Here is a 26,941-nt window from a genome sequence, read left to right as displayed (position 1 = left end):
TTACTACCTAGTCTTGGCTAGCCTGGAACTTGCTATGTAGATCAGACTGGTCTCAGATTATCTGCTTGCCTCAACCTTCCAAGTGACAGGATTGCAGCTGTGAACCCACCACACACAGCCTAGATTTTAAAATTTTAGTGAAAAGATAATGTTACATCATAGATGTTTAGTTTCTGTTTGCTGTTTTGGGGTTTTGTTTGTTTGGTTTTTCAAGACAGGGTTAACTTGTGTAATAGCCCTGGCTGTCCTGGAACTCATTCTGTAGACCAGGCTGGTCTCAAACTCAGAGATCCAGTTGCCTCTGCCTCCCGTGTGCTGGTATTAAAGGTGTGTGCCACCAACACTACCAATTATTTATTTGGAAAATGTCTTTGGAATATAAAAGCCAGATATGGTTGCTCATGCCCACTTTCCTAGCACTGGAGAGGTGAGGGCTGAAGAAACACAGAGTTTAAGGCTAGCCTGTGCCACATAGTTCTAGGACAGCAACTTGAGTTAGAGACACTGTCTCAAACAAATTTTTGAGTATATAAAGCAGAAAAAAGACCGATGTCATGTTCTATCACTAAGACAAAATACCTTCGAAAAGAGCATAAGTGTTTATCATTTTATTAAATTTTAAAAGTTCTATATACTAGAGGAGTACACATCCTATATCAGTGTGGAGATCAGAGGACAACTTGTGAATGTCTGTTTTCTCTCTCTACTCTGGTCCTCAGGCTGGGAGGCAAGCAAGCACCTTTACCTGCTGAGTCATCTCACTGGCGCCACAGCGTGAGTATTTTAGTTCATGGCCACTTGTCCTTGGCCTTCATTGCTGCTGGACTTATGCACAGTGAGGCAAAACATTGTGGCAGGCAATGCATGGTAGGATAAAAAAGTTTCAACCCATGGTAGACAAAGAGGCCAGAGAGAGGAGTCTGGGGACAAGAAGACCTCTCAAAGGTACATTTCCAACGACCTACTTCCTCCGAACAGAAATCATCTTCTAAGGAATCAATAGCACCCCCGCCCCAATTGCACTACCAGGGAGACCAAGTATTAAAATAATGAGCTTATGGGGATATTTCAAATTTAAATCATAACAATAAAGATAACAAGTCCATCTGAAATGACTAATAAGTCAAATGTGGATGTCTTTTCTTAGCTGAATTTTAGTAAAAACACGACCTTATTAAAGGCATTCTAAAACAAGCCCTGAAAACTGAGCTCATTGAAAAGGCAGAACTGGTCACACTTGTCTTCTACCTATTCGCTGCTCTGGTGCAATTGCCAAGTTTTAAAAATAGCTTCCAACTTGGGGAGGTGCATGTCTGTAATCCCAGCATTTGGAAGGCATAGGCAGGACAATCCCAAACTCTAGGCCAGGATGAGCTACACAGTAAGATATGGTTTCAATGTTAGGCAAGAAGTACCAACTATAGCAACAGTGGTATGGCTGTTACGGGAGTAACCAACAACTTTCTGACTGAATATGAGGCTCCACTCCACAAGAGGATATCCAAGCCTGGTTCTGTAAAGCTGGCCAAAAGTCCTTGGAAGTCATGCTGTAGTGGGAACCCACTATTGTCTGCAAAACTATTGTCCAACTACCATTGAAGTACTTATATTTATGTCTGTAGATTTGTGCTGCCAGGCCCTACATTCAATTTTTAGTGCCACACACACACAAAAAAAAAAGGCACAATGGCACAAATCCATAATCCCAACACTAGGGAAGCAGAGGCAGAAGGATCAGGAGTTCAAGACCAGCCTTGACTACATGAGACTCTGCCTCAAAAAAAAAAAAAAAAAAAAAAAAAAACACCAAAGGGGGTAGGGAAAAATTAAACTACATAGTGAGTTAAAAGTTAGCATGAGATACATGGCACCCTGTTTCAAAAACAAACAAACAACCTGTAATTCCACACCTGTCAGAGAAGGTACTACGAAGAACTTCTAAATTAAGAAAACTTAGGAGTGAATTTCACCTGTTCATTTGCCTCTGAGAAAGATCAGAATGCTTAATAATCCTATTAAGTCAAACATTTCAAATTACTAACAAATTTCATTCCTTAGCTGACAAATCAAACTGGAAGAATATAAGAAAAGGCAACACATTATTTGACCCTGAATGCAGAGAATAAATACTTTATTAACTGATTACAGTTGAAAGTCACGAACAAAAAAGGAGTATATTAAGGCAGAGCCATATATATATACATATACATATATATATGTATGTATAGACAACTGCAAAGCCGGTTCTCTTTACATGTTCATAACTTCGACATCTCTCACACTCAGGTGTGCTTGCTTTCTTGATCAGAGGAGTATCCTGGCCAAGGGTTCTGTCCTTCTGGTGGTGATGTGCAGCATCACGGAGTGAGACGGCTGTGCCTCAGGTGTGACTACACTCTGGTTGGTGTGAAATCAGACGACTGATCAGTGTTCTTCAGAAAAACATGGGATTTTAAAAAGGATTTCAATAGTCTTACCTAACACAAGTTGAGACTTCTGAGTTAATCAACTGCCCTTCCCTAAATGCTCCTGTACGGAGCATTATTTTCTAGGCTTATATAGCCTAGAACACAGGATCACCTGGTTCTATTGCAGTCTTATACAGTTTGACAGTTTTTTCAAAATCCAAAATTACTTCCTTATGCAGAATGGCAATGCAAACAGTTATTCTACATAATGTAAAATTGTCTTTCTTCTGTGTAACTCCTCTTTTAAAAATGGGCAGCCACAGGAAAAAAAAAAAGGTATAAGCTCCCAGCCCCCTAATTCCAACTTGGAAGGAAAAGGCAGACAGAGGCGAGCTGCTTTCCCCAGAAGAATGAACAAATGGCTTTGTTTGGTGTCTTCAGGAGGCTTCTCCTTCCGTAGGAGATGTAGGTGTTGTAGGAGAAACGGAAGCAGGTTTCCGTGTGATTCTGTCTAGCTCTGCATGAACGTCTGAGAGCACAGGCTTCTGGCCTACAGAAAGAACAAGAGTTAGACATAGTCTTCTACTTAAAACTGGCCAATGCTTTCACTGACTTTACACTTCCTCCTAAGGCTGCCTGTGGTGGCTAGGGGAGATGACTGCTGAGTTCAAGGCTACACACCAAGCCCTGGCGTGGGGGTGGCAGGTGACCACGCCTGCAGTCCCAGCACTCGGGGAAGCTGAGAAGGGTGGACTGCCATAACATCATGGCTAACCTGGGCTAAGATAGGACCTGAGTTTGAGGCCCTATCTTAAAAAACAACCACAACAATAACAACAAAAAACTTTATGTACCTTTCTATTATATAAACACCCTTAAAATACAGGTCCTCGTTTAAACTGAGGGCAGTGCACCAGCACCTATCAATTAACCTCACGTGTGAGTTTTGTTGTTTCTATTTTTAGGGCACAGGGCAGTGAACAATCCAACAAACAGCAGAGCTTGATCTGGAGAAATGAGCAAGAACTGCCTCCTAACCAGCCGAGGGGTGACATGTCTAACTCTCTGAAACGCCAGCCATTCTCCAATCTTTAAATGTAGGGGTTGATGTGACGGCTCAGCAGGGAAAGGCAAGCCTGATGACCTGAATCTGATCTCTGGGACCCACAAGGTAGAAGAAAACTGAAACCAGAAAGTTGTCTTCTGACCTCCCCACACAAATTTAACATAGAATCATGACATGACCCAGGAACTCCAATCTCAAATATTGTCCCAAATAATTAAAAATGTAAGATCGCATAAAAATTAACATTTATAGCAGCATTATTCAAAGTGGCCAAGACGAAAGAGAGAGAGAAAAAAGAAAAGGAAGGAAGAGAGAAAGAAAAAGAAAGAGAGAGGGTGGGGGGAAGGGAGAGGAAGAGAGAGGAAGAGAGGGTGGGAGAGAAGAGAGAGAGAAAGAAAGAATAACCAAATGAAAGGTAACTTTTCCACACAAGGGTGTGTACTGAGCCATGAAAAGAAAGGAAGCTCCAGCACAGGTTACGACATGGAGCCGCCTGAGAGCACAGGAAACAAGACGCGCTGCTACGATTGCAATTGTGTGAAGGCGGCCAGGCAGCCCCAGACCAGACCAGTACCAGCGGCCCAGACACTGAAAGGCATGCAAAGTCTGACTTTTCTTTGAGATGAAGATGATCTGAAATTAGACTGTGACAGTTTCTAAAGCCACATGCGACTTCATTTGTGTCACACCCAGTGAGGCTGCACTCCAACAACGCCCCCTGCTCAGAAGGCTCTACCTGACTTTTTGGCGGAGGGTGGCAAGCCAGGGCTTCCACCTGTAGTGCCTCCTCCAGGACTGCCCCCGACCCCAGGGCCTCCAGGGGAGCCAGTCTTCTTACTCAACAGACTGTTGAAGAAGTTTGCCAGGACTCCTTCGCTCGTCGCTCCAGCTTTAAAACAAACAAACAAACAAACAAATAACGTTTTAGAACAGATTCCATTTTCCCATATTATTACAAACTACTTATACTTTCATCTGCTCACACACAAAGTAATAGCTAGGATAGGTCTTTAGTCTTAATTTTATTCATTATTGTCTTCATGTCTGATCTGTGTGTGAGTGTGTGGGTGGTAGTGGATGTGGCTCCACACTGTATGTGTGGAGGCCAGAGACAACCTGAGGAGCCGGTTTCTCCCTCACATTCACATGTGTTGGGGCCTGTACTCAGGTGATTGGGCTTGGACAGCAGTATTAAACTTGCTAAGCCATCTTGCCAGTCCAAAAGTAGTATTTTAAAGGGCCAAGAATAATTTTTATTTTATTTATATTATTGTATTGTGTGCATATGTACCACAGGTGTGTGTGTGGGAGGGAGGGGTCCACAGAGGTCAGAAGAGGCGTCAGATCCCCTGGACTGACATACGGCTGAGCAGTCATGTGGGTGCTGGGAACTGCACCTAGATTCTCTGCAAAAGCAGTCAGTACTCTTAACCACTGAAGTATCTGGGCAGTCCTGGGCCAAAAGTATTTTAAGCATTCATATTAGATGCTAATATACCCCCCTTTTTAAATTTCATTTTTCAAAACAGGGTTTCTTTGTGTAGTCCTGGCTGTCCTGGAACTTGCTCTATAGACTAGGCTGGCCTCAAACTCAGAGATCCACCTGCCTCTGCATCCAGAATGCTGGGATTAAAGGCATGTGTCATCACCACCCAGCTACCTGTCCCTTTTAAAAGAGCTTCATAATTTTTTTTTTACATTTATTCTGTGTGTGTGTGTGTGTGTGTGTGTGTAAGTTACAGGACAACCTGCATGAGTGGTTCTCTCCTTCTACTATGTGGGTAGTTCTAGGGATTGAACTGCACTCACTCACGTTGTCAGGCTTGGTAGCAAGTGACTTTACCCCTAACCATTCCGCCAACCCTAGATTACCTATTAACTATCAAAATTAATTTCTCCAACGGTCTCCCAGAGAATAACTGAAGCTTTGCCACAAGCACAGTGAGACAGTGAGAAGACACTGTGGTGTTTACAGCCAGATTATGAGCTCCTAGCTACAAAATAAAGCTTAGAGATTATGGAGCAGCAAAGGAAAACATTTCAGTAGATTCCAGACATGCACGCTCATTATAGAATGTACTGCACTGCTTCCTCCAAGAGGCAGAGCTATACCTTTCATGTTCGGATCAATTTTTTTTGATCCAGCAGGGATGGGGGACACACTGGCAACATTGGATGACACAGATCTGTTTGGTGTTCGAGGGGAGCCTCCAGGAACTCTTGGTGATGCATCCTAGGAAAAATTGGGAAAAGCACAAATATTTTAAAAATTAAAGTCTTCACAATATTCAAAAACATCCTGCTACTGTCCCCACCTATTCTACTAGCTATTGCACTACAACTTACTGATAAAAACACTAACAATCCCGCCCTCATTACTATAGGGAGCAGCACAGGCCCACACTCCAGGACGGCGATCACTGACTGGTGGAAAGGGAGTAATGCACCGGATGGTGAAGTGCAGCTCTGAGCACGAGCTTGGGAGACAGAGCTGGTTTCCCAGCTGCATGACTAGACAAGTCACGGGTCCTCCCTAGTCGCCACTCCCTCTACAATGGGGACTATTATGTATCAGGACTTCTCTGTAAGGATGTATTGTGGGTTTGTAAAAGTACACACACAGCTGTGTACAGTGACATACAATGACATACGGGTATAAAATAAACACTGAAGAGAAATTTACATTTCAATGTACTAAAAAGTATAGATTCTTTAAAAACATCTCACAATTGCAGAATTACCAATTGAAGTTTATACTGAAGCATACTGCACTGTGTATGTGTGCATGTGTGGGTGTGTATTTAAGAGAATTACAACAGCATGAGCTGAACATTAACAGTTTTGTCAAGGTTAATAATACTGACCACAGGCCTTCCAGCTGCAGTTGGTGGTTGCTTTGCTAAAAGGGACTGGGGGAAAAAAGAATTCTAGTTTAGACATTCATAGCTTACATTAGTCTTTTTAATATATATATTCACATACACAGGCTTTTTTTTAAAAAAAAAAAAAAAAGACAAGGTTTCTCTGTGTAGCCCTAGCTGTCCTGGAACTCAGTCTGTAGACAAGGCTGGCCTCAGAGATCTGCTTGCTTCTGATTCCCAAGTGCTGGGATTAAAGGCATGCACCACCAGCACCTGGTGTATACATCTGTATGCACATTAGCCTTAAAAGTAACCATGGGCCAGGCATAGTAATGTATACCTTTAATTTCAGCACTCAAGAGGAAGACTCAGGTGGATCCTTGTGATTTCCAGGCCAGCCTGGTCTACATAATGAGTGTCAGGCCAGTCAGGACTACACAGTGAGACCTTGGGTCAAAATAAATAAATTAGCCAGGGATTGGCCTTTAATCTGGGGAGGCAGAGGCAGGCAGATCTCTCTGATTTCCAGGCCAGCCTGGTCTACAAAGGGAGTGCTAGAACAGCTAGGGCTGTTACACAGGGAAACCCTGTCTCAAAAAGTCAATAAACAAATAAATAAGGGGCTGGAAAATGGTTCAGCTGTTAGGAATACTGGTCACTCTTCCAGAGGATCCAGGTTCAGTTCTCAGCACCCATATGGTAGCTCACAACCATCCAAACTCCAGTTCTACGAGATCCTACAGCTCTTTTCTAATCTCTTTGGGCGCTAAGCATGCACATGGCACACATACATACACCCAAACAAAACATTCATAGATTAAAAAAAAATGCTATAATTAAAATACTTTAGTTTTTAAAAAAGTAAAAGCAGGGGGCTGGAGAGATGGCTCAGTGGTTAAGAGCATTGCCTGCTCTTCCAAAGGTTCTGAGTTCAATTCCCAGCAACCACATGGTGGCTCACAACCATCTGTAATGAGGTCTGGTGCCCTCTTCTGGCCTGCAGACATATACACAGACAGAATATTGCATACATAATAAATAAATAAATAAATAAATAAATAAATAAATAAATATTTTTTTAAAGAGTGAAAGAAGCTGGTGATGGCACATGCTTTTAATCCTAGTACTTGGGAGGAAGAGGCATGCGGATCTTTGTGAGTTCAAGGCTAGCTTGGTCTACAGAGTGAGTTCCAGGATAGCCAGGGCTACACAGAGAAACCCTGTCTCACAAAACTAAAATAAAAAAAAAATTAAAAGCAATCTCTGGAATGGTGCATGATGGTTAAAAGGGTAAAGTAAAGACATTTGCCTCATGACCTAGATGATGACCAATACCCAGGAGGACCAACCCCCGAAAGTTGTCCTCTCACAACACAGAAGTAACAACATGCATGCACACCTCACCCCAACTCATACACATTAAATAAATAAATAATGTAATACAAATTTAGGTGCACTATAGTTATACAGATATGCATAGGGCTTGAAGGCAAATGAAATCATCTTTGCATAATTAATTCTACAAAGACCACCTTGAACGTGACTTCATACCTGTAACTTCATAAGAAACACTTGATCATCTTCTGCCATGATCTCCTTCTCATGCACAAACTGAAAGGAGTAAGTTGAAAGAAATGAGGAAGTTGAATAAGTTTGCTAACACCACTAATAACTGTGTGAATTAGCCTGAAAGACAGTTCAAGAACTTGAACTTTGCCTCTGCTTACATAAGTGACGCCCAATATGGCTGTGTAATTTTGTTAGGTTTATAATGAAAAGCTACACATGGTTGGGCAGTGGTAATCCCAGCATACAGGAGGCAGAGACAGGCGGATCTCTGGGAGTTCAAGGCCAGCCTGGTGTACAGAGAAAATTCTAGGACAGGCTCCAAAGCTACACAGAGAAAAAAAGAGAGAGAGAGAGAGAGAGAGGGAGGGATGGAGGGAGGGAGCTTGCTCTTGTCACTACTTAACAACCCGACACAGAAGACAGATGCCTAAACTGTGAACACTGCAGTTCAGTAGGGTTCATGACATGGATCTCACCAATATTATTTATTCCTAAAATGCTGCATTAGATTTTTGAGGAGGATTACATACACAAAAATATTCATTTTATGTCACTTCTATACAAGATATACACATAGGAAAAGTACCTTCTGGAACCCGATTTAACAAGACTAAAACAGAACGGCAGGTCCCCGCTGTGAGCCAGTGCAGGCGGTCAGTGACTAAGGTCAGGACCCAAGATCCTCAATGGCTGGAGTGGAGGAGACCCCTTCAGTGTTGGCCTGGTGGCCTCCGAAGTTCACAGTCTCCACGTGCTCTAAGTGCTCAAGATCCACATGTCCACTCACGTGGCTCCCACAGTATGTTAGAAACAGACTCAGTGCTAGTGTCTGCAGTCTAAAGATGGAAAGACTCCTGTCCGGAACCGAGTAGTCAGCTGACATTTGCTGGGACAGGTGCACACTCAGTCACTCCCATGACCGCTAAGGAGACCTTCTTCTTCTGTGCCCTTACCACTGCAGGCCAGAGATAGCGCGCCGCTTACCAATTCTATCACTTACCTTTCGGACAGGAGGTTTGGTTATGATGTCTTCAAAATTATCTTCTATTTTCAAGGTTTGAAAATTTTCATGTAATATTCCTATTTTCTTATCATTATCCCATCCTGCTGGACTGGGGAGAAATGCACACAAAACAGAACATCATCACTTTTTTCACTTAACCCATGGAACACTTTGGGGAGTTGAGGGGGCACAGTACTAAGGACTGAACATGTGGCTTTGTGCATGCAGTGTCATTCTCTACCATTGAGCTACAGCCCCAGGGACCAATTGCAGACTTCATGCATGCTAGGGAAGCATCCTACCAGCCCCTCCCCGAAATATGTAAAACCAAGTCCACACTAAATTTTGGGCATCGTATACTGTAACAGCTGAACAAGCAGATCTACCAATAAGGCACCTGACAATTTAGCTAAAACAGCAGAGAACTTGTGAGACGGGTAAAACTGAAGGACAATGAGATGCAGGTCCGAGCAGGTTATAAACAAACTCTCCCACCCACTTGTCACACAGGCCTCAAGCCCCATCTCCAAACAGAGCACAGAGACTGAGCGACAGCACAGGAGAAACTGCACTTTGCGCACACTTACATAAACACTGCGTCCTTTTCCACCACCACCGCAGGGATCTTGTAGGGGAACCCGTAGAGCTTCTGGACGATGTATTTATAAACTAGATCTATGTTCTTGTTCTCTTTTACTGAGGTGTAAATAAGCGCTGCACCATCTAGTCATCTCATTAAGGAAGAAAGTGTGAGATTCACGAAGGTGCCACAAACCATGTTTTCAGCTTAACATGCACATGTATGCACAGTGCCAAGGAGGAAGAAGCCAGGGTAGCTAATATGATAACACAGTAAGCAAGAAGTTCTGAATTATGCAGCACTTAGGAAGGAGAAGCAGGAGGATCAGAGAAGCTCACAGTCATCTTCAGCTATACAGAGAGTTTAAGGCCAGTCAGCGATATGTGAGACACTGCCTCAAAAAAATAATAATTTCCAAAGTAAAAAATACTTATGTGCTATAAGGAAAATAAAATAATTTTATATAATTTAGGTTAGAAGCTGGGCGGAGGTGGCGCACACCTTTAATCCCAACACTCAGGAGGCAGAGGCAGGTAGATCTCTGTGAGTTCAAGGCCAGCCTGAACTCTACAAGAGCTAGTTCCAGGACAGCCAGGGCTACACAGAGAAACCCTGTCTTGAAAAATTAAAGAAAAAAATAAAAAAATTTAGTTTAGGAGGATAGATGTGTCATAAGCCTAAGAAGTATAAGCAAATTTAACAATACTGATACCACTACCATGTTTAAAGCACATGAAATGTTGGGCATGGCAGCACACACCTGGAATCACAACACCAAAGAGGCTGAGGCAGAAGGATCATCAGTTTGAAGCCAGCCTGGACCACACAGTGATACTTTGTCTTAAAAGGGGAATGGGATGGGAGTAGGGGGCTGAAGAGATGGCATCATGGGTAAGGGTGCTTCCTGGGAAAGCAAGAGGACCCAGATTCAAATCCAGCACCTATCTGGATTTAAAAGCTGGATATGTAGTCCCAGCAGTGGGGAGCAGAGACAGGTGGACCCCAGGAGCCTACTGGCTGGTCAGCCCAACTGGACCGGTAATCTTCAGATTCAGTAAGAAACCCTGTCTCAAAAGATAAGGTGGACAGCAACAAAGAAAGACACCCAGCGTTCTCCATCTGTCACACAAACATGGCATGGGCAAATACATATACCTACACACACACACACACACACACACACACACACACACACACACACACACGCATGCGCGCGCGCCAAAGAAACAATAAACAACAATGAATAAAGAAGTTTGGGAACTTAAACAGAAGGCTCAGTGGGTAAAAGCTCTTGCCACCAAGCCTGAAGACCTGAGTTCAAATCCTGGGACCCCCATGGTGGAAGGAAAGAACCAACTCTTGTAAATTGTCTTCCCATCTTTTATCTAGAGGCCATGGTGGATTAAAGGTTTAAGGAAAAGAGCATGTGACCACTGATAGGTGATCTATTCAGAGTGGCTATCCCAACTTCTACAAGCACCTAGAAGGATCACAGTCTAGCACAGGCCACTGTGTTCCTGAAAAAGGAGAGTAACTAAGTCCAACATGGAATGATGAAAATATTCCCAACTGGGATATTCCTATTGTCTTAGGACATGACTTCAACCTTACAAACTTCAAATACTGTCAAATATAACTTGGCACAAACAAAATATTAATCTTAAGCAAAAACTTACTAGTATGAATTCTGAATAATCTTGTTCATAATATGAACCGATTTTTAATAATTTAGAAGATTTCTACAAATAAAAAACCTGAGCTGCAATTAAAAGCTTTAAAACAGTCGGTGACTTCAGACTGTTATTGTTAATGAATACATACTTCACCATCTTGACCTCTCACAGGTGGTACTCTCTGAGAACCAACTGCTATAATCTCCACGGTAGTGGACAGCGTCTTCCCTGATTACATTTCTACATTTACACTTTTGTCTTTTCCCCCTAAGCCTACAGCACCCAGTATCTACCCATGTGTTAACCAGGCCAGCTCTGCCTAGCTTCTGAGAGTAACACGATAAGGCACGGTCAGGGTGGGATGGCTGTAGACAACATTTACATTTTCAATCATAACTTTTTTTTTAGGTGCATTGGTGTTTTGCCTGTATGTCTGTTTGTACGTGTCAGATCTTGGAATTACAGACAGTTGTGAGCTGCCACGTGGGTGCTAAGAATCAAACATGGGTCCTCTAAATGAGAAGTCAGTGCTCTTAGCCACTTAGCCACTGAGTCATCTCTCCAGCCCATAACTTTTTTTTTTTTTTTTTTGAGACAGTCTCACTATGCTGCTGATCAGGCTGGCCTGGAACTCACTAGAATCTGCTGAGATTAAAGGTATGTGTGTATACCCAGCTTTTTTTTAATTTTTATTTTATGCTCACCAGTGTTTTGTCTACATGTGTGAGGGCTTATTCTCTCTCTCTCTCTCTCTCTCTCTCTCTCTCTCTCTCTCTCTCTCTCTCTCTCTCTCTCTCTCAAAAAAGGTACTTTATCATGTATGTGGCTGTGCAGACATGTCTGTGTGCATGAATGCAGTAGTCTATGGAGTCCAGCAGGGGGCACTGCAGGTAGCTGTGCACCATCAGATACAGATACTGGGAAACAATTCTGCATAGCAATAAGTGCTTGCAGCCACCCTTCCGTCCTTTTGTTTCCCATTGAAGATGCAATATCCAGAAGTGCCCTTCACCTCAGCACAATTCAACAACTAGGTGACATGGGGACAGACAGGCCATGAACAGAAGAGTACATAGAGGGGCACCAGGGAAGAAAATGACCATGCCCAAAGATTTCACTCAACTAGGCTCTCCTACGTGACCTTTAAATTAAATGTCCATCCTCAGCATGATGTCTATATAAGACCTGTGCAGGACTCAATTGTCACCTGTAAGTTCTCTTAAAAATCTCACAAGCCTCATTTTCTCTTTGGTTAGTAAAGGTCACTCAGACTCATTTAATCTTTGCAACCTAAATTAGAAAGACTCTATATGACATGTTTCCCAATGTGTGATCATAAAAATAATCCACAAGGTTTTTATTTATTTATTTATTTATTTATTTGTTTATTATGTATGCAATATTCTGTCTGTGTGTATGCCTGCACGCCAGAAGAGGGCACCAGACCCCATTAGAGATGGTTGTGAGCCACCATGTGGTTGCTGGGAATTGAACTCAGGACCTTTGGAAGAGCAGGCAATGCTCTTAACCTCTGAGCCATCTCTCCAGCCCCCACAAGGTTTTTTTTTAAAGATTTATTTTATTTATTTGGGGGTGTTTGTTTTTCTATGTAGCCCTGGCTGTCCTGGAACTCACTAGGCAGACCAGACTGACCTCAAACTCACAGAGATCCACCTGCCCCAGTCTCCTGTATAGTGGGATTAAAGTCATTTGCCACTACACCTGGTCCCAGCAGGTTTTTTTTTATTATTGTCTATTTGTTTTTCAATGATATATCTATTTTATGTATATGAGTGCTACATCTGCATGTACGACTTTATGCCAGAAGAGGGCATCAGACCCCACTATAGATGGTTGTGAGCCACCAAGTGGTTGTTGGGAATCTGAAAGAGCAGCAGATGAGTGCTCTCAACAGCTGAGTCACCTCTCCAATCCCCTACTCACTACCTCACCCCTGAAGTTTTAAAAGTGGATTTTTCCATCCTTGACTTGGAATGTTTCAAACTAAGAGGTCTTAGAATCTAAGAGTTAGGTAAACATAGCCTGATTCTGAAGGCACTAAGTAAGGCTCTGTGTAACATACAGAACAAGCTAAAAATGAAAACAAACCGACAGGCTGCTCTGGCCCTACCACTCATAATAAACAGACACAGCTGAGTGTGATGCACTCGGGAGGCGGATCTCTGAGTTTGAGGCAATCTGGTCTACAAAATGAGTTCCAGAACAGCCAGGACTACGGAGAAAGAAACCCTGTCTCAAAAAAACAAAATAACCTGGGAGGTGGTGACACACACCTTTAATCCCAGCAGTTGGGAGGCAGAGGTAGGTGGATCTCTGTGAGTTCAAGGCCAGCCTGGTCCACAAGAGCTAGTTTCAGGACAGGCCCCAAAGCTACAGAGAAACCCTGTCTCAAAAAAACCACCTCCCAAAAAGATAGGCAGGCAGGCAGACAGACAGACAGAATAAATGGATAGTTTTTTTTTTTTTATTTTGCCTCAGGGTTTCAGGATGTGGCCCAGATAGGCCATGAACTCATTATATAGCCCAGGCTAGCCTCGAACTCCATTCTATTGTCTCAGTCTGGCAGATGCTGGAATTACAGGCATGCTCCATCACGCCGGCCACAGATTTTAATCATGTAGATTGACAAGACTGTCATATTAGAATTTTCCACATATACATGTGTATTAGTTGCTTTTCTGCTGCTGTGGTAAAACACGAGAAGCAAGACAACTTATAGATGGAGGAGTTTATTTAGCTTACAGTTCCAGAGGGATAACCGTCTGTCATGGCAGGGAGGCATGGCAGCAGGCATGGAGCAGAATGCCAGGAGCTCACATCCTTTACCACAACCACAAAGTAGAGAGAAAGGCTGTGCGTCTTTTAAGGCTAAAATCAACCTCTCTATCTGTGGCACATACTTATAGGTATCATATATAATTTTAGGTAAACATAAAATACTATGGTTCCCTTCTATACATGTGTTGCTTTTATTGGTTAATGAATAAAGCTGCTTTAGCCAATGGCTTAGAAGAGTAAAGCCAGGCAGGATTTCCGAACAGAGATATATAGAGAGAGTAGGCAGAGTCAGAGAGATGCCATAGCTGCCGAAGGAGACACATGCCAGAACTTTACCTGATAAGCCACAGCCTCGTGGTGATACATAGAATAATAAAAATGGGTTAATTCAATATATAAGAGCTAGCTAGAAATACTCCTAAGTCAATTGGCCAATCAGTGTTGTAATTAATAGTTTCTGCGTGATTTTTTGGGTCTGGGCATCTGGGAACCAAACGTGCAGTCTCCGATTACAAAATGGTGCCCACTGTCTGGGGCATGGATCCACATAAGACCTAAAAAAAGCTTACAAAGAGAGAGAGGGAGGGGGGGGGGAGAGAGAGAGAGAGAGAGAGAGAGAGAGAGAGAGAGAGAGAGAGAGAGAGAGAGAGAGAGAGAGAGAGAGCTTCTAGACCCACAAAAATGGGAACCAAGCACAACTTCTTGGTTGCCACTTTTTTTTTTCTCATTTAGGCTCTGTTTGCTGGCTGCAAGCAGAGGCACAGTTTCTTTAAGAGATGGCTTCCTGGTTCATACTGGCATGAATGGCTCTGGCTCTTTTGGCTACAGAGCACTTAAATGGGGTATTGTGAGCAGAGTGTTACAAGCTGTTTAATGGCAACAAAGACCCACTGCATCCCTGAAGTTGGGGCAGTGAGCACGGCTCACAGAGGCAGTGAACATACCTCTACCATGTTGGAGTGGGAGGAACAACAGGCAGGGCCCTGGAGTTGGCCCTAACCACGACCACTTCACATTTAAAAAGAAAAAAAAGGCTATCCTGGTCAGAAAGTGATTACAGCTAGGCAATAAAGATAGATTCAGACAAAAATAAACCTCTAAATGGGTCACACTGTGTTTTAAAAATGTAGATAGACTTGGGAGAGAAAGGAAAAAGAATATAGATAGAAGTACAGTCATAGATTAAAGGAGTAAAGATAATAAAATAATATTAAAAAGTAATAGAGTAAAAAAATAAGCCATGTAAAGATGAAAATATACATAGAATTTGTATTTTATATATATATTATTATGTTTTCTTTGAATTTTTTGACTGAAAATGAGCTAAGTACAGAGAGACATTTTACTATACAGGCTACAAAGCTAAACCAACATTATACATACAAACATATATATATATATATATATATATATATATATATATATATATATATATATATATACATTCTGCTTTTGTTTCCATAGAAGATGAGGACCTGTGGATTCCTTCCAGGCTAATATGGTTTGATAGAACAAGACTCCCCCAAAAGGTCTCCATGAACCCTAAAAATACTTCACTCAACAAACAGCAGGAAGCAGTTTGGAGAAAACAACATCCAAAATCCCAAAATGATTGTTTATAAATGTTTGTGTTCATTTAAAGGGGGTATATGATATAGCAATGAATTCTTTACATTGGTATGGACTTTGGCTTATTGATATTAATTTAAGGTCAATTTTGTTATATGTGTATTTCTCCTCTGGTTTAAGGTATTATATGTTCATGTAGCTAATCTAAAAATTACAGATTAATAGATAGTCACTTATAATAGTCAAACTTGTAGTCATGTTAGTTAAATTTTCTAGATGTACAGAGATATATTTCAAATGGATAAGTATTCTTCAAAACAAAGACCTACAGAATATGGCATTTAAAATATTTTAGGAATTTAGACTTTTTTCATTAGTGAGACTTGTCTGCTTCTGGGAGCACCAATTACTTCAGAGAAGTTGATGGGCATCAAAGAAAACTGTTATGGAATTTGCCTTCAATGTGCCTGCACTGCTTTATGGTATACTGTAGGAACTGGACATGCAGGACCCACAGAAAAGTGACTGCTGAACATTCCCAAAAGATGGGATGGTCCTTCAGGGTTTCTGCTTCACAGAAGAAACTGACAGACATTCTGCAGGACACAGGAGAAAGCAACTGGTAAACTTTGCCATTACAAGGCAGAACAGATCTTCATATTTCCTGCTTCATGGAAAAGTTTACTGGATACTATGAGCCAGTAGGCTGAAGATGGATGCCCCAACATTACAGAAGAACTTTGGGTAACTGTCCAGGCAGCAAGATGTCTCTGTCAATTCTAGAATTTTGGAAGTTGCTTACAATGCACTTCCCATTTATTTAGGTAATATTATATCCTTCTGGGGTCTTTGAAGAGTTGAAGACAAATATAGTTATTTTTCTTAGTTATGATAAAATATAAATTAATTATGAAATTCTAGACTCATAAAGAAACATTGTAATTGAAATTCTTGCTTAATACCTATTTTGTTATATGTAATTTTCCTAAGTTAAAGCTAAAACCTTCCTTTTTATTTATACAAAAAAGGGGAAGAGATATGGGATGTCCTTCTATACATGTGTTGCTTTTATTGGATAATGAATAAAGCTGTTTTGGCCAATGGCTTAGCAGAGTAAAGCTAGGCAGGAAATCCAAACAGAGATATAGAGAGAGAATAGGGAGAGTCAGAGAGACACCATGTAGCTGCCGAAGGAGACAGATGTCAGAACCTTACCTGGTAAGCCACAACCTTGTGGAGATACACAGAATAATAGAAATGGGTTAGTTCAAAATACATGAGCCAATGGGGGACAGTCTCATTCAAACCATCACAACCTGATTAACTATTTTTCTTAAGCACAATTTTTTAAATATGGCAAATTAATATTACATATTTCAGGGTTTATTTTTTGTCTTTGTTTTGTTTTGTTTGTTTCCTTTTCGCTGACACAGGGTTTCTCTGTAGTTTTGGAGCCTGTCCTGGCACTCGCTCTGTAGACCAGGTTGGCCTGGAACTCACAGAGATCTGCCTGCCTCTGCCTCCCGAGTGCTGGGATTAAAAGTGTGTGCCACCACCGCCTGGCACATATTTCAATTCCTGGTTTCACATGTTACAGAGCAGGCAAAAGCCATTAGTTGTATCCCTCTTCCCAACCATTTCCCCATTTTTTTTAATGAACCATCTCTTTAGTGTGCTACTATAAACAAAATGAGGCTTCTGTAATGACCCTCTTTTCTTCAGCTCACATGGACTGACTTTAGCAAAACAATGTGTCTGTTTAAAACAAACATAACTATAGGTGCTGACCCATACAGTTTTCGCTAGATGTGTTTTCTGAAAAAGTTCCACCAAGAGCTGAGTGTAGAGGTACAGTCCATAATCCCAACACTTAGAGGCTGACACAGGAGGCTCTTGAGTTCTATACAGTCTGCCTCAACACATACACCACACACACACACACCAAAACTCCAGAGAAAAGCAGCCAGCTCCCCATACCCCAGCCTGCAGCTGTCCTGGTCACTCTCACTGGACACCTTTTGTGTCGCATAAAAGTCCTTTGTATCTCTGTGCCCTTCTCCCAAGATAGAGACTTGAGAACAAACCTGCTCAGAACCAGCCTTGAATAAGTCTGTTTTCTCCCATTTACTTTCATCTCCATCGTCCATGTTTTCAACAAAGCAGAGAGAGGGCAGCACAAACCTAATACTCTAGTTAAACAGCACCTCAGGATGCCCACATGGAAGTGACCTGGAAAGCAGACAGGTGGGCTATACTCACAGACTTTCTAAAGTCCTCATGATTGCTCTGCTTGGTTGGGCACTGCTAAAGGATACACTGTAAACAGAACTTGCGGATGTGGGACTGGATAAAATCGAAATGTTCATCTCGGTAGTCATGCTCTTTCTCCAATACACTAATGGCATCACACTGTGGAGATAAAGCAATCATAAGATGGCATTGCAGTAACTTTAAACACTGAAATCCAATAGGATAATTTAAAAAACCAAACAGTTCAATTTTGGATAAGAAAACATAACAAGTTAGCAATACCTATAGTAACTTACTAGCAGGACCTGGAATACCAACAGAGATATCCTTAATAGTACTGGCTTCTGTGTTATACTCCATCCGGCCCGAATTCTCCAGGCAGTTTTAGTACATGAAAGAATGAAGACCAACAGACTTGTGTCCAGTGGTCACATTTGCCATTCAGCCACCAATCTCCTAAAATGAATGGATTCATCTAACCCTATCTGAGTTCTACAGAACACAGCTGTGTATTCCCTTGGCCTGTGGCCCTCATCTCTTTCCTGGTGCTTCAATCACCTCTTCACAGGCTCACCATAACAAAGCAAGACTGGCTGTACAACACCGCCTGCAATTAACAAAATTAACTGCTGTAGAAAAACACTACGGACAATACAAAGAGGCATGTTCAAACACCATGACATCCAAATAATTTCACTGAAACCTTTCCAAACTAAAAGTGTAGAATATAAAAAACAACACTGTATATTGTTAATTATTATATGCACTATTAGTCTGGAGTCAAAATTTCATATATAGATTTGTTACACACATACATTACAGAAGTCTTCCTATTTAATCATGAATACCGGCTGCCCAGTTTATATACTACTGAGTGACATTTCAAATAATTAAAGACACTTTATTGTACTGTTGACATATTGTACTGTGAAGTATGGCAGTTTAGTAAATACTTTTAAAAAAAAGATTTATTTATTTATTATGTACACAGTGTTCAGCCTCCATGTATGCCTGCAGGCCAGAAGAGGGCACCAGATCTCATTACAGATGGTTGTGAGCCACCATGTGGTTGCTGGGAATTGAACTCAGGACCTCCGGAAGAGCAGTCAGTGCTCTTAACCTCTGAGCCATCTCTCCAGCCCTAGTAAATAGCTTTTTAACCTAAACAAGGGCCAGATCTTTAGGGGTTTCTAATTTTGTTTTTAATTATTTTTATCCCAAAATGAGCAGATTTCTGCACTTTCTTCTCATTACATGCACCTTTTCCATAATATAAAAAGCAGGAATAAGCCGGGTGGTGTTGGTGCACACCTTTAATCCCAGCACTCGGGAGGCAGAGGCAGGCAGATCTCTGTGAGTTCAAGGCCAGCCTGGTCTACAAGATAGGCTCCAGGATAGGCTCCAAAGCTACAGAGAAATCCTGTTCCCTTCTCCCCCCCCCCCAAAAAAAAAGAAGAAATAATTTTAGGCCTTTGGGATTATGTTAGTTCTAAGAGTGGGGCTCAATGGCAGAACATTTGCCTAGCATATACAAGGCCCTGTGTTTTGATGGAATGGAACAAGCCAGTTTATGTCCTGACACTTTCTCAACTATTCAAATGGACAAATAGTAAAAACACATTACTTAGGAACAAGAAGAGAAAATGGGCTTGGCAGTTAAGTTATACTTCAAAAGAAGTATTGTTGGGGAGTATTATTTTAAGGTGTGTGATTTTTGTTTATGCTGCATTTGTTTAATTTTGTGAAGTTGTGATTCTTTGTGTGACTAAAACACCTGATTGATCTAATAAAGAGCTGAACGGCAAATAGAGAGGCAGAAGCAAGGATGGGGGTGGGGGCTGGCAGGCAGAGAGAATAAACAGAACTGAGGAAGAGGAGGAACAAAGAACAAGAAGAAGAGGATGTCAGGGAACAGCCACTCAGCCAGCCACAGAGTAAGAATTAAGATATAAAGAAGTAAGAAAAGAGCCGGGCGGTGGTGGCGCACGCCTTTAATCCCAGCACTTGGGAGGCAGAGGCAGGCGGATCTCTGTGAGTTCGAGGCCAGCCTGGTCTACAAGAGCTAGTTCCAGGACAGGCTCTAAAGCTACAGAGAAACCCTGTCTCGAAAAACCAAAAAAAAAAAAAAAAAAAAAAAAAAAAAAAGAAGTAAGAAAAGGAAAAAGCTCAGAGGCAAAAGGTAGTTCGGATAATTTAAGAAAAGATGGCAAGAAACAAGTCAAGCTAAGGCAGGGCATTTCTAAGGAAGAGAATAAACCCCTGTGTGGGATTTTATTTGGGAGCTGTGTGGTGGGTCCCTAAAAAAGCAGAAAGAGTTAAATCTTGCACAACAAAGTATCTTTTCATAACAAAACACATTCAGTAAAAAGAACTAAGTTACAGAACTATTTGTTTACTTTGTATGTATAAGGTAAGGCCTGGCTATGTAACACAGGCTGGTCTGAAACTAATGAGTTTCCCACTTCCTAAAAGCTGGGATTCAAGTATATGCAACCATGCCCAGTAAGCCAAGAGATTTTTGAAAACATGATTCTGTCAGCACCTTTTAATAAATACACAAATAACAGTTCTTAATAATAGCATATCAACATTACATAACAGGTGATACAAGGAGCTTAAAAGTCAGCTGTAGCCAGACAGTGGTGACACTCACCTTTAATCCCAGCACTCGGGAGGCAGAGGTAGATGGATATGTGAGTTCGAGGCCAGCCTGGTCTAAAAAGCAAGTTCCAGGACAGTCAGAGCAACACAGAGAAACCCTGTCTCAATAAAACAAACAAACAAAAAGAAAGAAAAATGAAGTAGTATAGTATAATAAAAGGTAACACTGAAAAATATTTTAAGTTGCGTATAGTGGTACACGTCTTTAATTCCAACACTGGAGACAGAACAAGCAGAGCACCAGGCCAGCCAAGGTTGCAGAGTGAGCTACGGTTACTCCATGGCAAAAATCAAAAACAAAATTAACAAAAAAAGAACAAAAAGAAATAAGATATTTTACTTATAAAAACAATAAGAGAGCCAGGTGGTAGTTGGAGCACGCCTTTAATCCTAGCACTTGGGAGACAAAGGCAGGCGAATCTCTGTTGAGTTCGAGGCCAGCCTAGTCTACAAGAGTTAGTTCCTGGACAGGTTCCGAAGCTACAGAGAAACACTGTCTCAAAAATAAATTAATTAATTAATAAATAATAATAATAATAAATATTTAAAAAATTAAGCGGGTTGGAGAGCTGGCTCAATAGTTGAGAACACTGGTTGTTCTTCCAGAGGTCCTGAGTTCAATTCCCAGCACCCACATAGTAGGATCTGATGCCCTCTTCTGGCAAAAGGCATACATGTAGATAGAGCATTCATATACATAAAATAAATAAATAAATCTTTAAAATAAAAATAACAACAATGCTAAGCTCTTGGGGACTGAAGAGATGGTCCAACAAATGACAATCTCAGCACCCAATGACAGCTCACAATTTTCTAAAATTCCAGTCCCAGGAGACTTGACACCCTCTTCTGGCCTATGAGGACACTACACGCACATGGTGCATGGACATATATATAAACAAAACACCCATACACACAGAATAAACTAATTATTATATCATTCACCTGTAGCTATTTCTAATAAACTCATGGTACAGAGAGGTCTAACTGAAATTATGAAAATGAAGTTCAACCATGAACAGTCTGTTTAAAATAGCATTTTCATTCAAGAAACCTGTTTCAGACCCTGAGCACCTCATTAGCATAGTAGTACTTGCTTGTGGTTCCACTGCCTGGAGGCCGGGACCGGAGGAAAGTGAATCTGACATGAGACCCTGTCTCAAAAGGAAAGAGTTATCTCGAAAACTAACACCCCAAAAACAAAACAGCTGCACGCTCTGAGAGACTCCCAGGAAGCACACTAACCTTCGTGCAGACGACGAGCACTGGGAGGCCCAGGTTGTGCGTGAGTGTGTCTGCACCCAGGGGGAGGACAACACTGTCATCTCTGTCCTCCTGTGTGGCTGTGGCTCTTCGCTGAGGGGAAGCTGGGAAGTCTTCTCCTGGCTCCACGTACTCTTGGAAGTCTCTAATCACTGCAAGTCCAAGTAAGCATAGTTTAGGAATGGCACTATGTGAGCCTCCACTATTTCTGTAACAATCTAAATCTATATTTTCTAGGCTTAGATACCATCTTAGACAGGAGAAGAAACAAAAAAATGACTTTAGAAGTCATTTTGCGTTCACACACAGACACACACACACACACCAGAGGGCTTTGGCCCTCTGCCTTCTCTAAAGGAAGCATACTGCAGAATTAGAGAAAACTAAATATGGAAGAAAAAGAATCTACAACTTAAGCATAGTGTTGGGGCTGGAGAGATGGTTCAGCACTTAAGAGCATTGGCTGCTCTTCTGGAGGACCTGGTTTCAATTCCCAGCATCCACAAGGTGACTAACAGTCATCTGTAACTTTGGTTGCAGGGGACCTAATGCCCTCTTCTGGTTTTCATGGGCATTCCACACATGGTACAAAGATAGACATGCATGCAAAACACCCATACGCATAAAATAAATAAAACAGTGCTTACTGAGCATAGGAGAATACACCTGTCTTCCTAGCATAACCTGAAGCAGGGGTAATTCAAACTGTCCTTAAATCATCCTGCTTCTGCCTACAGAGTGCTGGGATTACAGGCGTAAGCCACCACATTCAGATGGGTACTTCTTTCCCTTGCGAGAGGTTTTTCCTATGTAGCTCAGACTGGTCTGGAATCCACCTCAGCCTCCTGAGTGTCAGGATCATAGCTGAGCAACCATGCCCTGCAAGAATACAGTCCTTAATCAAGTATGTCCATAATTCCTTGCCTGCTTAGGAGTTTCTAACAGCAGCTAGTGAGATGCCTACATTGGAAAAGCACTTGTTGGGCAAGCATGAGGACCTGAGTTCAGATCTCACTAAAAGCTAGGCCCAGTGGTATGTACTTATAATCCAAGCACTGGGAATGCAGAGTCAAGCAGTAGTGGCCAGCAAGTCAAGATGAAGACATGAGTTCCAGGTTCAGCAAGGGACCCTATCTCAAAACCTAAGGTGGAGAGGCTAGAAAGATGCTCAGCGTCTAAGAGCACATACTGCTCTTGCAGAATCTGGTTCTCAGCACCATGGGCAGCTCATACTGTTGTAACTCCAGCTCTAGAGCATCCAAAGTCTTCCCCTGGACTTTGTAAGGATCTGCACTCACATGTGCACATTTCTTACAAATCATACATAAAATTAAAAATAAAGGGGATCTACATGCACATGTCCACACAAACTCATACATAAAACACACAAGAGTGTGAACCAGAAACAAACATTGGATTAGGGTGGGGAGGGAAACGACTCCACGGGCAATGATCATCGACGAAAGAAAACTGCAGTTTAAAATCCTTTAAGACAGTCAGGTGTGGTGGTACATGTCTGTAATCTCAGCACTGGGGAAGAAAAGCAGGAAGAATTCAAGTTTGAGTCCAGCCTAAGATACAAAGGGAGACACTGTACAAAACAAACAAACATATATATAACATAAAAATTCAAACATAACATACATAAGAGTATAAACCAGAAGCAGAGATCAACGGTTCTAGCACAAGCATGAACTAGGGGGCAAAGGGGAAATGATCTACAGGCAAAAGACACACACACACACTCTAATGTACTCTATAAATAACAAAACCAGCTTATTATTTATTTATGTTAACATCTTGTCACATTAACAAAGTTGTTAAGACTACTAGTCACAAAACTGCTGGAAGTGAGAGAGCAACTAAAGAAAGGTTCACATTTTTATGCATAAAAATGACCTTTGAGCTGGGCGGCGGTGGCGCATGCCTTTAATCCCAGCACTCGGGAGGCAGAGGCAGGCGGATCTCTGTGAGTTCGAGACCAGCCTGGTCTACAAGAGCTAGTTCCAGGACAGGCTCCAAAGCTACAGAGAAACCCTGTCTCGAAAAACCAAAAAAAAAAAAAAAATGACCTTTGAAAATGAATATACATTGTCATTTGGCAAGAATAAAACACACTTCTTACCAAAGAATTTAATATTATGTCTATTAAATATTAAAACTCAATGCATCATTCAAGTTGAATTTCAAAATGATAGTCATACTATATTTCCTTCACTGAATCTTGTTTGTAGAAAAAAACAATCAGAATGATTTTTTATAGTCAGCTAAGATATCTTGACCGGAAGCCCACATTAGTATTTCTTGTCACTCACACTTCTGCTCCATTTCTTTCATCTCTTCAGGGGGTATTTTCAGCTTGTCAACATGTTCTCTCACCACGCTTGCCCATTTCTGTAAGGAGTCCAAAGCAGTCCAAGGCTTTGACATATCTACAGCGAGTATAACCAGAGTGTCCTTCAGTGAAAGGGCATCCAGGGAGAACTTGAGTAGCCCTTTGTGATACAGGTCTCCATCCAAGATCCACACATTACATCTTGTTTGATCTACAAAGACAAAAGAATTCATACTGTTTCTTTTAGCAGCTCTGCTAAGTCATTTAATTATCCACAAGAGGTATCTGTTACCACTGCTCAAGTTTAACTATCTGGGTCAAGTATGACGATTCAGAAAAGCCTAAAATGATGCTAGCAGGCAACTGTAGGACAGAGAACCCCCTCTCTATTTCCTATTCCTTAATCAAGGCAAAGACATTAAATACCGTTTACATTTTACCATCAGCAGACAGAACTGTACAGACTCAAGAAATTACACACGCAAAAAGGACAGTGCCCTATAGAAGAAAAGAAAGCTGAACAAATGAAAACAACTTTGGGGACAGTTACACTATTATAAGAAAATGAAGAAAAGGTGAAAAGAGGTGGGCAAAATAATCACCATACTTCAGGAGAAACAACTTCAACTGAGATTCTTTGAGGATGGCGAGAGGGTTAACATCCCACATAAGAACACTGTAAGTTGCTTAGAACCACACAATCTGAAACCCAACTTCACATGATTAGATGGCTATACATAACTATTCACTGACCCAAGCAACATTCCAGATATCTGCTGAGCAATGACAAACTGGAAAGGGGCCAACTTCAGAAGAGAACAGCAGGGTCCCTCAAAGTTGACTTCATGAAGCCAGTGTCACAGACAAGCCACACTTACCATCCCTGTCTTCATCATGCACACTTAAGTACAAATACTCCAGTCCTCTTCCTTTCTTGTACTCCTCTATTCCCTGAAGTTTTCTTATTAAGCTTGTTTTTCCAGCTCCATCTTCACCTAGATAGACACATTTTTAAAAAAGAAAAGAAAAAGTCTGTTTTCATTCTAATATGGACCAAGGACACTTTCTGAACCATGTGAAAAGCAAGCTCAAGTGGCATCAGGCACAAAGTAATCTGAAGAAGACAGACAGGCACGGCACTATTAAAGACAAAGTCTCCACACCAGACTTCCTTCTCACTACTGCTGTAACTCTTGTTGAATCTTGTTCCATCCTGCTACAATGGGTATCTTCTGGGGGACAGAGTGACAAAGTGGGATGCCATGGCTTCGGAAAATGCCAATTTACATCATCCTACTTTAATCTATAAGGAACAAAGGGCTCCCTCTTAGCCTTCAGCCTGAAGAATCTCAGCTACATAGAGACACCTTCTGTTTGGTTAAAGACCAGAGCACAGGGAAATTTACAAAGTATACCACAAACTACAGAGGGCAATGATTGTAACAGAACCACCACTCTCTGTTTGGATTTTTAAAAAATATTTACTTTAAAATTTATGTGCGTGCGTGCGTGCATGTGTGTGTGTATGTGTGTGTGTGTGTGTGTGTGTGGTCTATGTTCACGAGTACATGTGTCTGGAGACCAGAGAATCTGCTCTCCCTGGACATGGAGCTATACATGGTTGAACCACCCAACTGGGTACAGGGAAACAAACACAGGTTCTCAGCAAAAGTAGATATGCTCTAAACCCATGAGCCATTCCTCCAACACTCTCCACCCCTTCTTCTTGAGAAAATGTCTTACTGTATAGCCCAGGTTGGTCTCTAACTTAAGACCTGCTTGCTTGTCTCAGCTGGGACTACTGGATTCCTACCACTCTTGACCTGGGAGTGGCCTGATCTGAATCATGCCCACATTGGCTTATTCAACAGGTCAGGCCAGGGAACTGGGTTCAATTATTAACCATGAGACATGGGGTTGAGAGAGCAGAGAAGGAATATTAAGTTAGGCAAAAGAAAAGAAAAGAAGGAAGATAGAACAGACAATAGTAGGAAATAGCCTTAAAAATATTAATGACAGGAAAGTGTATGATTTAAACTTAGCAAATATAGAAAGTTTAAGAATTGGGATGTAACTTAGTTGACAGAGTCTTGCCTAGCATGTACAAATCCCTGGGTTCCCTTCCAGCACCACTGTAATAGTCTGAATGGAATTGCCCCCCATAAACTCATAGGGAGTAGCTTTGTTAGAGTAGGTATAGCTTTGTTAAAGGAGGTGTGTCACTGTGGGATTGGGCTTTGAGGTCTTCTATGCTCAAGCTACCCTTAGTGTGACACTCAGACTACTTTCTTTTATCTGCAGGTCAAGATGTAGGACTCTCAGCTACTTCTTCAGCAACATGTCTACCTGCATGTCATAAGTTCCATCATGATGATAATGGTCTAAACCTATGAAGCTGTAAGGTAACCCAATTAAATGTTTTCCTTTATAAGAGTTGCCATGGCCATAATGTCTCACCATATAAACATGGTAAGATGATACATGTCTGAAATTCTATACTTAGTAGGTAGAGCAAAAGGTTCAAGAGTTCAAAGCTATCCTCAGTTACAAATTGAGTCTGAAGCCAGCCTAGGCTACATAAAACCTTGTCTCAATATTTTTCTTCATTTATTTTTATTTTATGTATACAGGTACTTTGCCTGCATCTATGTCTGTGCACAAGGTTCATGCCTGGTGCTAGTGGAGATGAAAAAAGGCAGTCAGATCCCCTGAAACTAGAATTACACATGGTTGGTTGTGAGCTGCCACACAGGTCCTGGAACTGAACAGGGGTCCTCTGGAATAGCAGCCAGTGATTTTAACTGCTATGCCATCTCTCCAGCTATTTTTATTTTCATGTTAAAGAAGAAGAAGAAGAAGAAGAAGAAGAAGAAGAAGAAGAAGAAGGAGAAGGAGAAGGAGAAG

The 26,941-nt window shown here is 41.6% G+C and overlaps 1 protein-coding gene across 1 annotated transcript in view; it reads right to left on the bottom strand.

Moving 5' to 3' along the window:
- Positions 1 to 2,750: 2,750 nt before the first annotated feature.
- The window catches only part of Dync1li1 (dynein cytoplasmic 1 light intermediate chain 1), a 40,705-nt gene continuing 16,514 nt past the window's right edge, over positions 2,751 to 26,941 (bottom strand). Inside the window, exons 3-13 of the mRNA XM_038323631.1 lie at positions 24,916 to 25,032; positions 24,018 to 24,248; positions 21,685 to 21,854; positions 17,844 to 17,937; positions 9,495 to 9,630; positions 8,905 to 9,016; positions 7,887 to 7,946; positions 6,339 to 6,383; positions 5,587 to 5,707; positions 4,211 to 4,363; positions 2,751 to 2,958 (exon numbers count right to left, since the gene is read on the bottom strand). Of these exons, the coding sequence (XP_038179559.1) occupies positions 2,846 to 2,958; positions 4,211 to 4,363; positions 5,587 to 5,707; positions 6,339 to 6,383; positions 7,887 to 7,946; positions 8,905 to 9,016; positions 9,495 to 9,630; positions 17,844 to 17,937; positions 21,685 to 21,854; positions 24,018 to 24,248; positions 24,916 to 25,032 (1,352 nt within the window). The 3' untranslated portion in view covers positions 2,751 to 2,845. The remainder of the gene's footprint in view (positions 2,959 to 4,210; positions 4,364 to 5,586; positions 5,708 to 6,338; positions 6,384 to 7,886; positions 7,947 to 8,904; positions 9,017 to 9,494; positions 9,631 to 17,843; positions 17,938 to 21,684; positions 21,855 to 24,017; positions 24,249 to 24,915; positions 25,033 to 26,941) is intronic.

This window comes from Arvicola amphibius, chromosome 3, assembly GCF_903992535.2.
Source record: "Arvicola amphibius chromosome 3, mArvAmp1.2, whole genome shotgun sequence".
In the NCBI taxonomy this organism is placed as follows: domain Eukaryota; kingdom Metazoa; phylum Chordata; class Mammalia; order Rodentia; family Cricetidae; genus Arvicola; species Arvicola amphibius.
The sequence above is the reverse complement of the archived record's forward strand: the minus strand, read 5'-3'. Positions and strand labels throughout refer to the sequence as shown.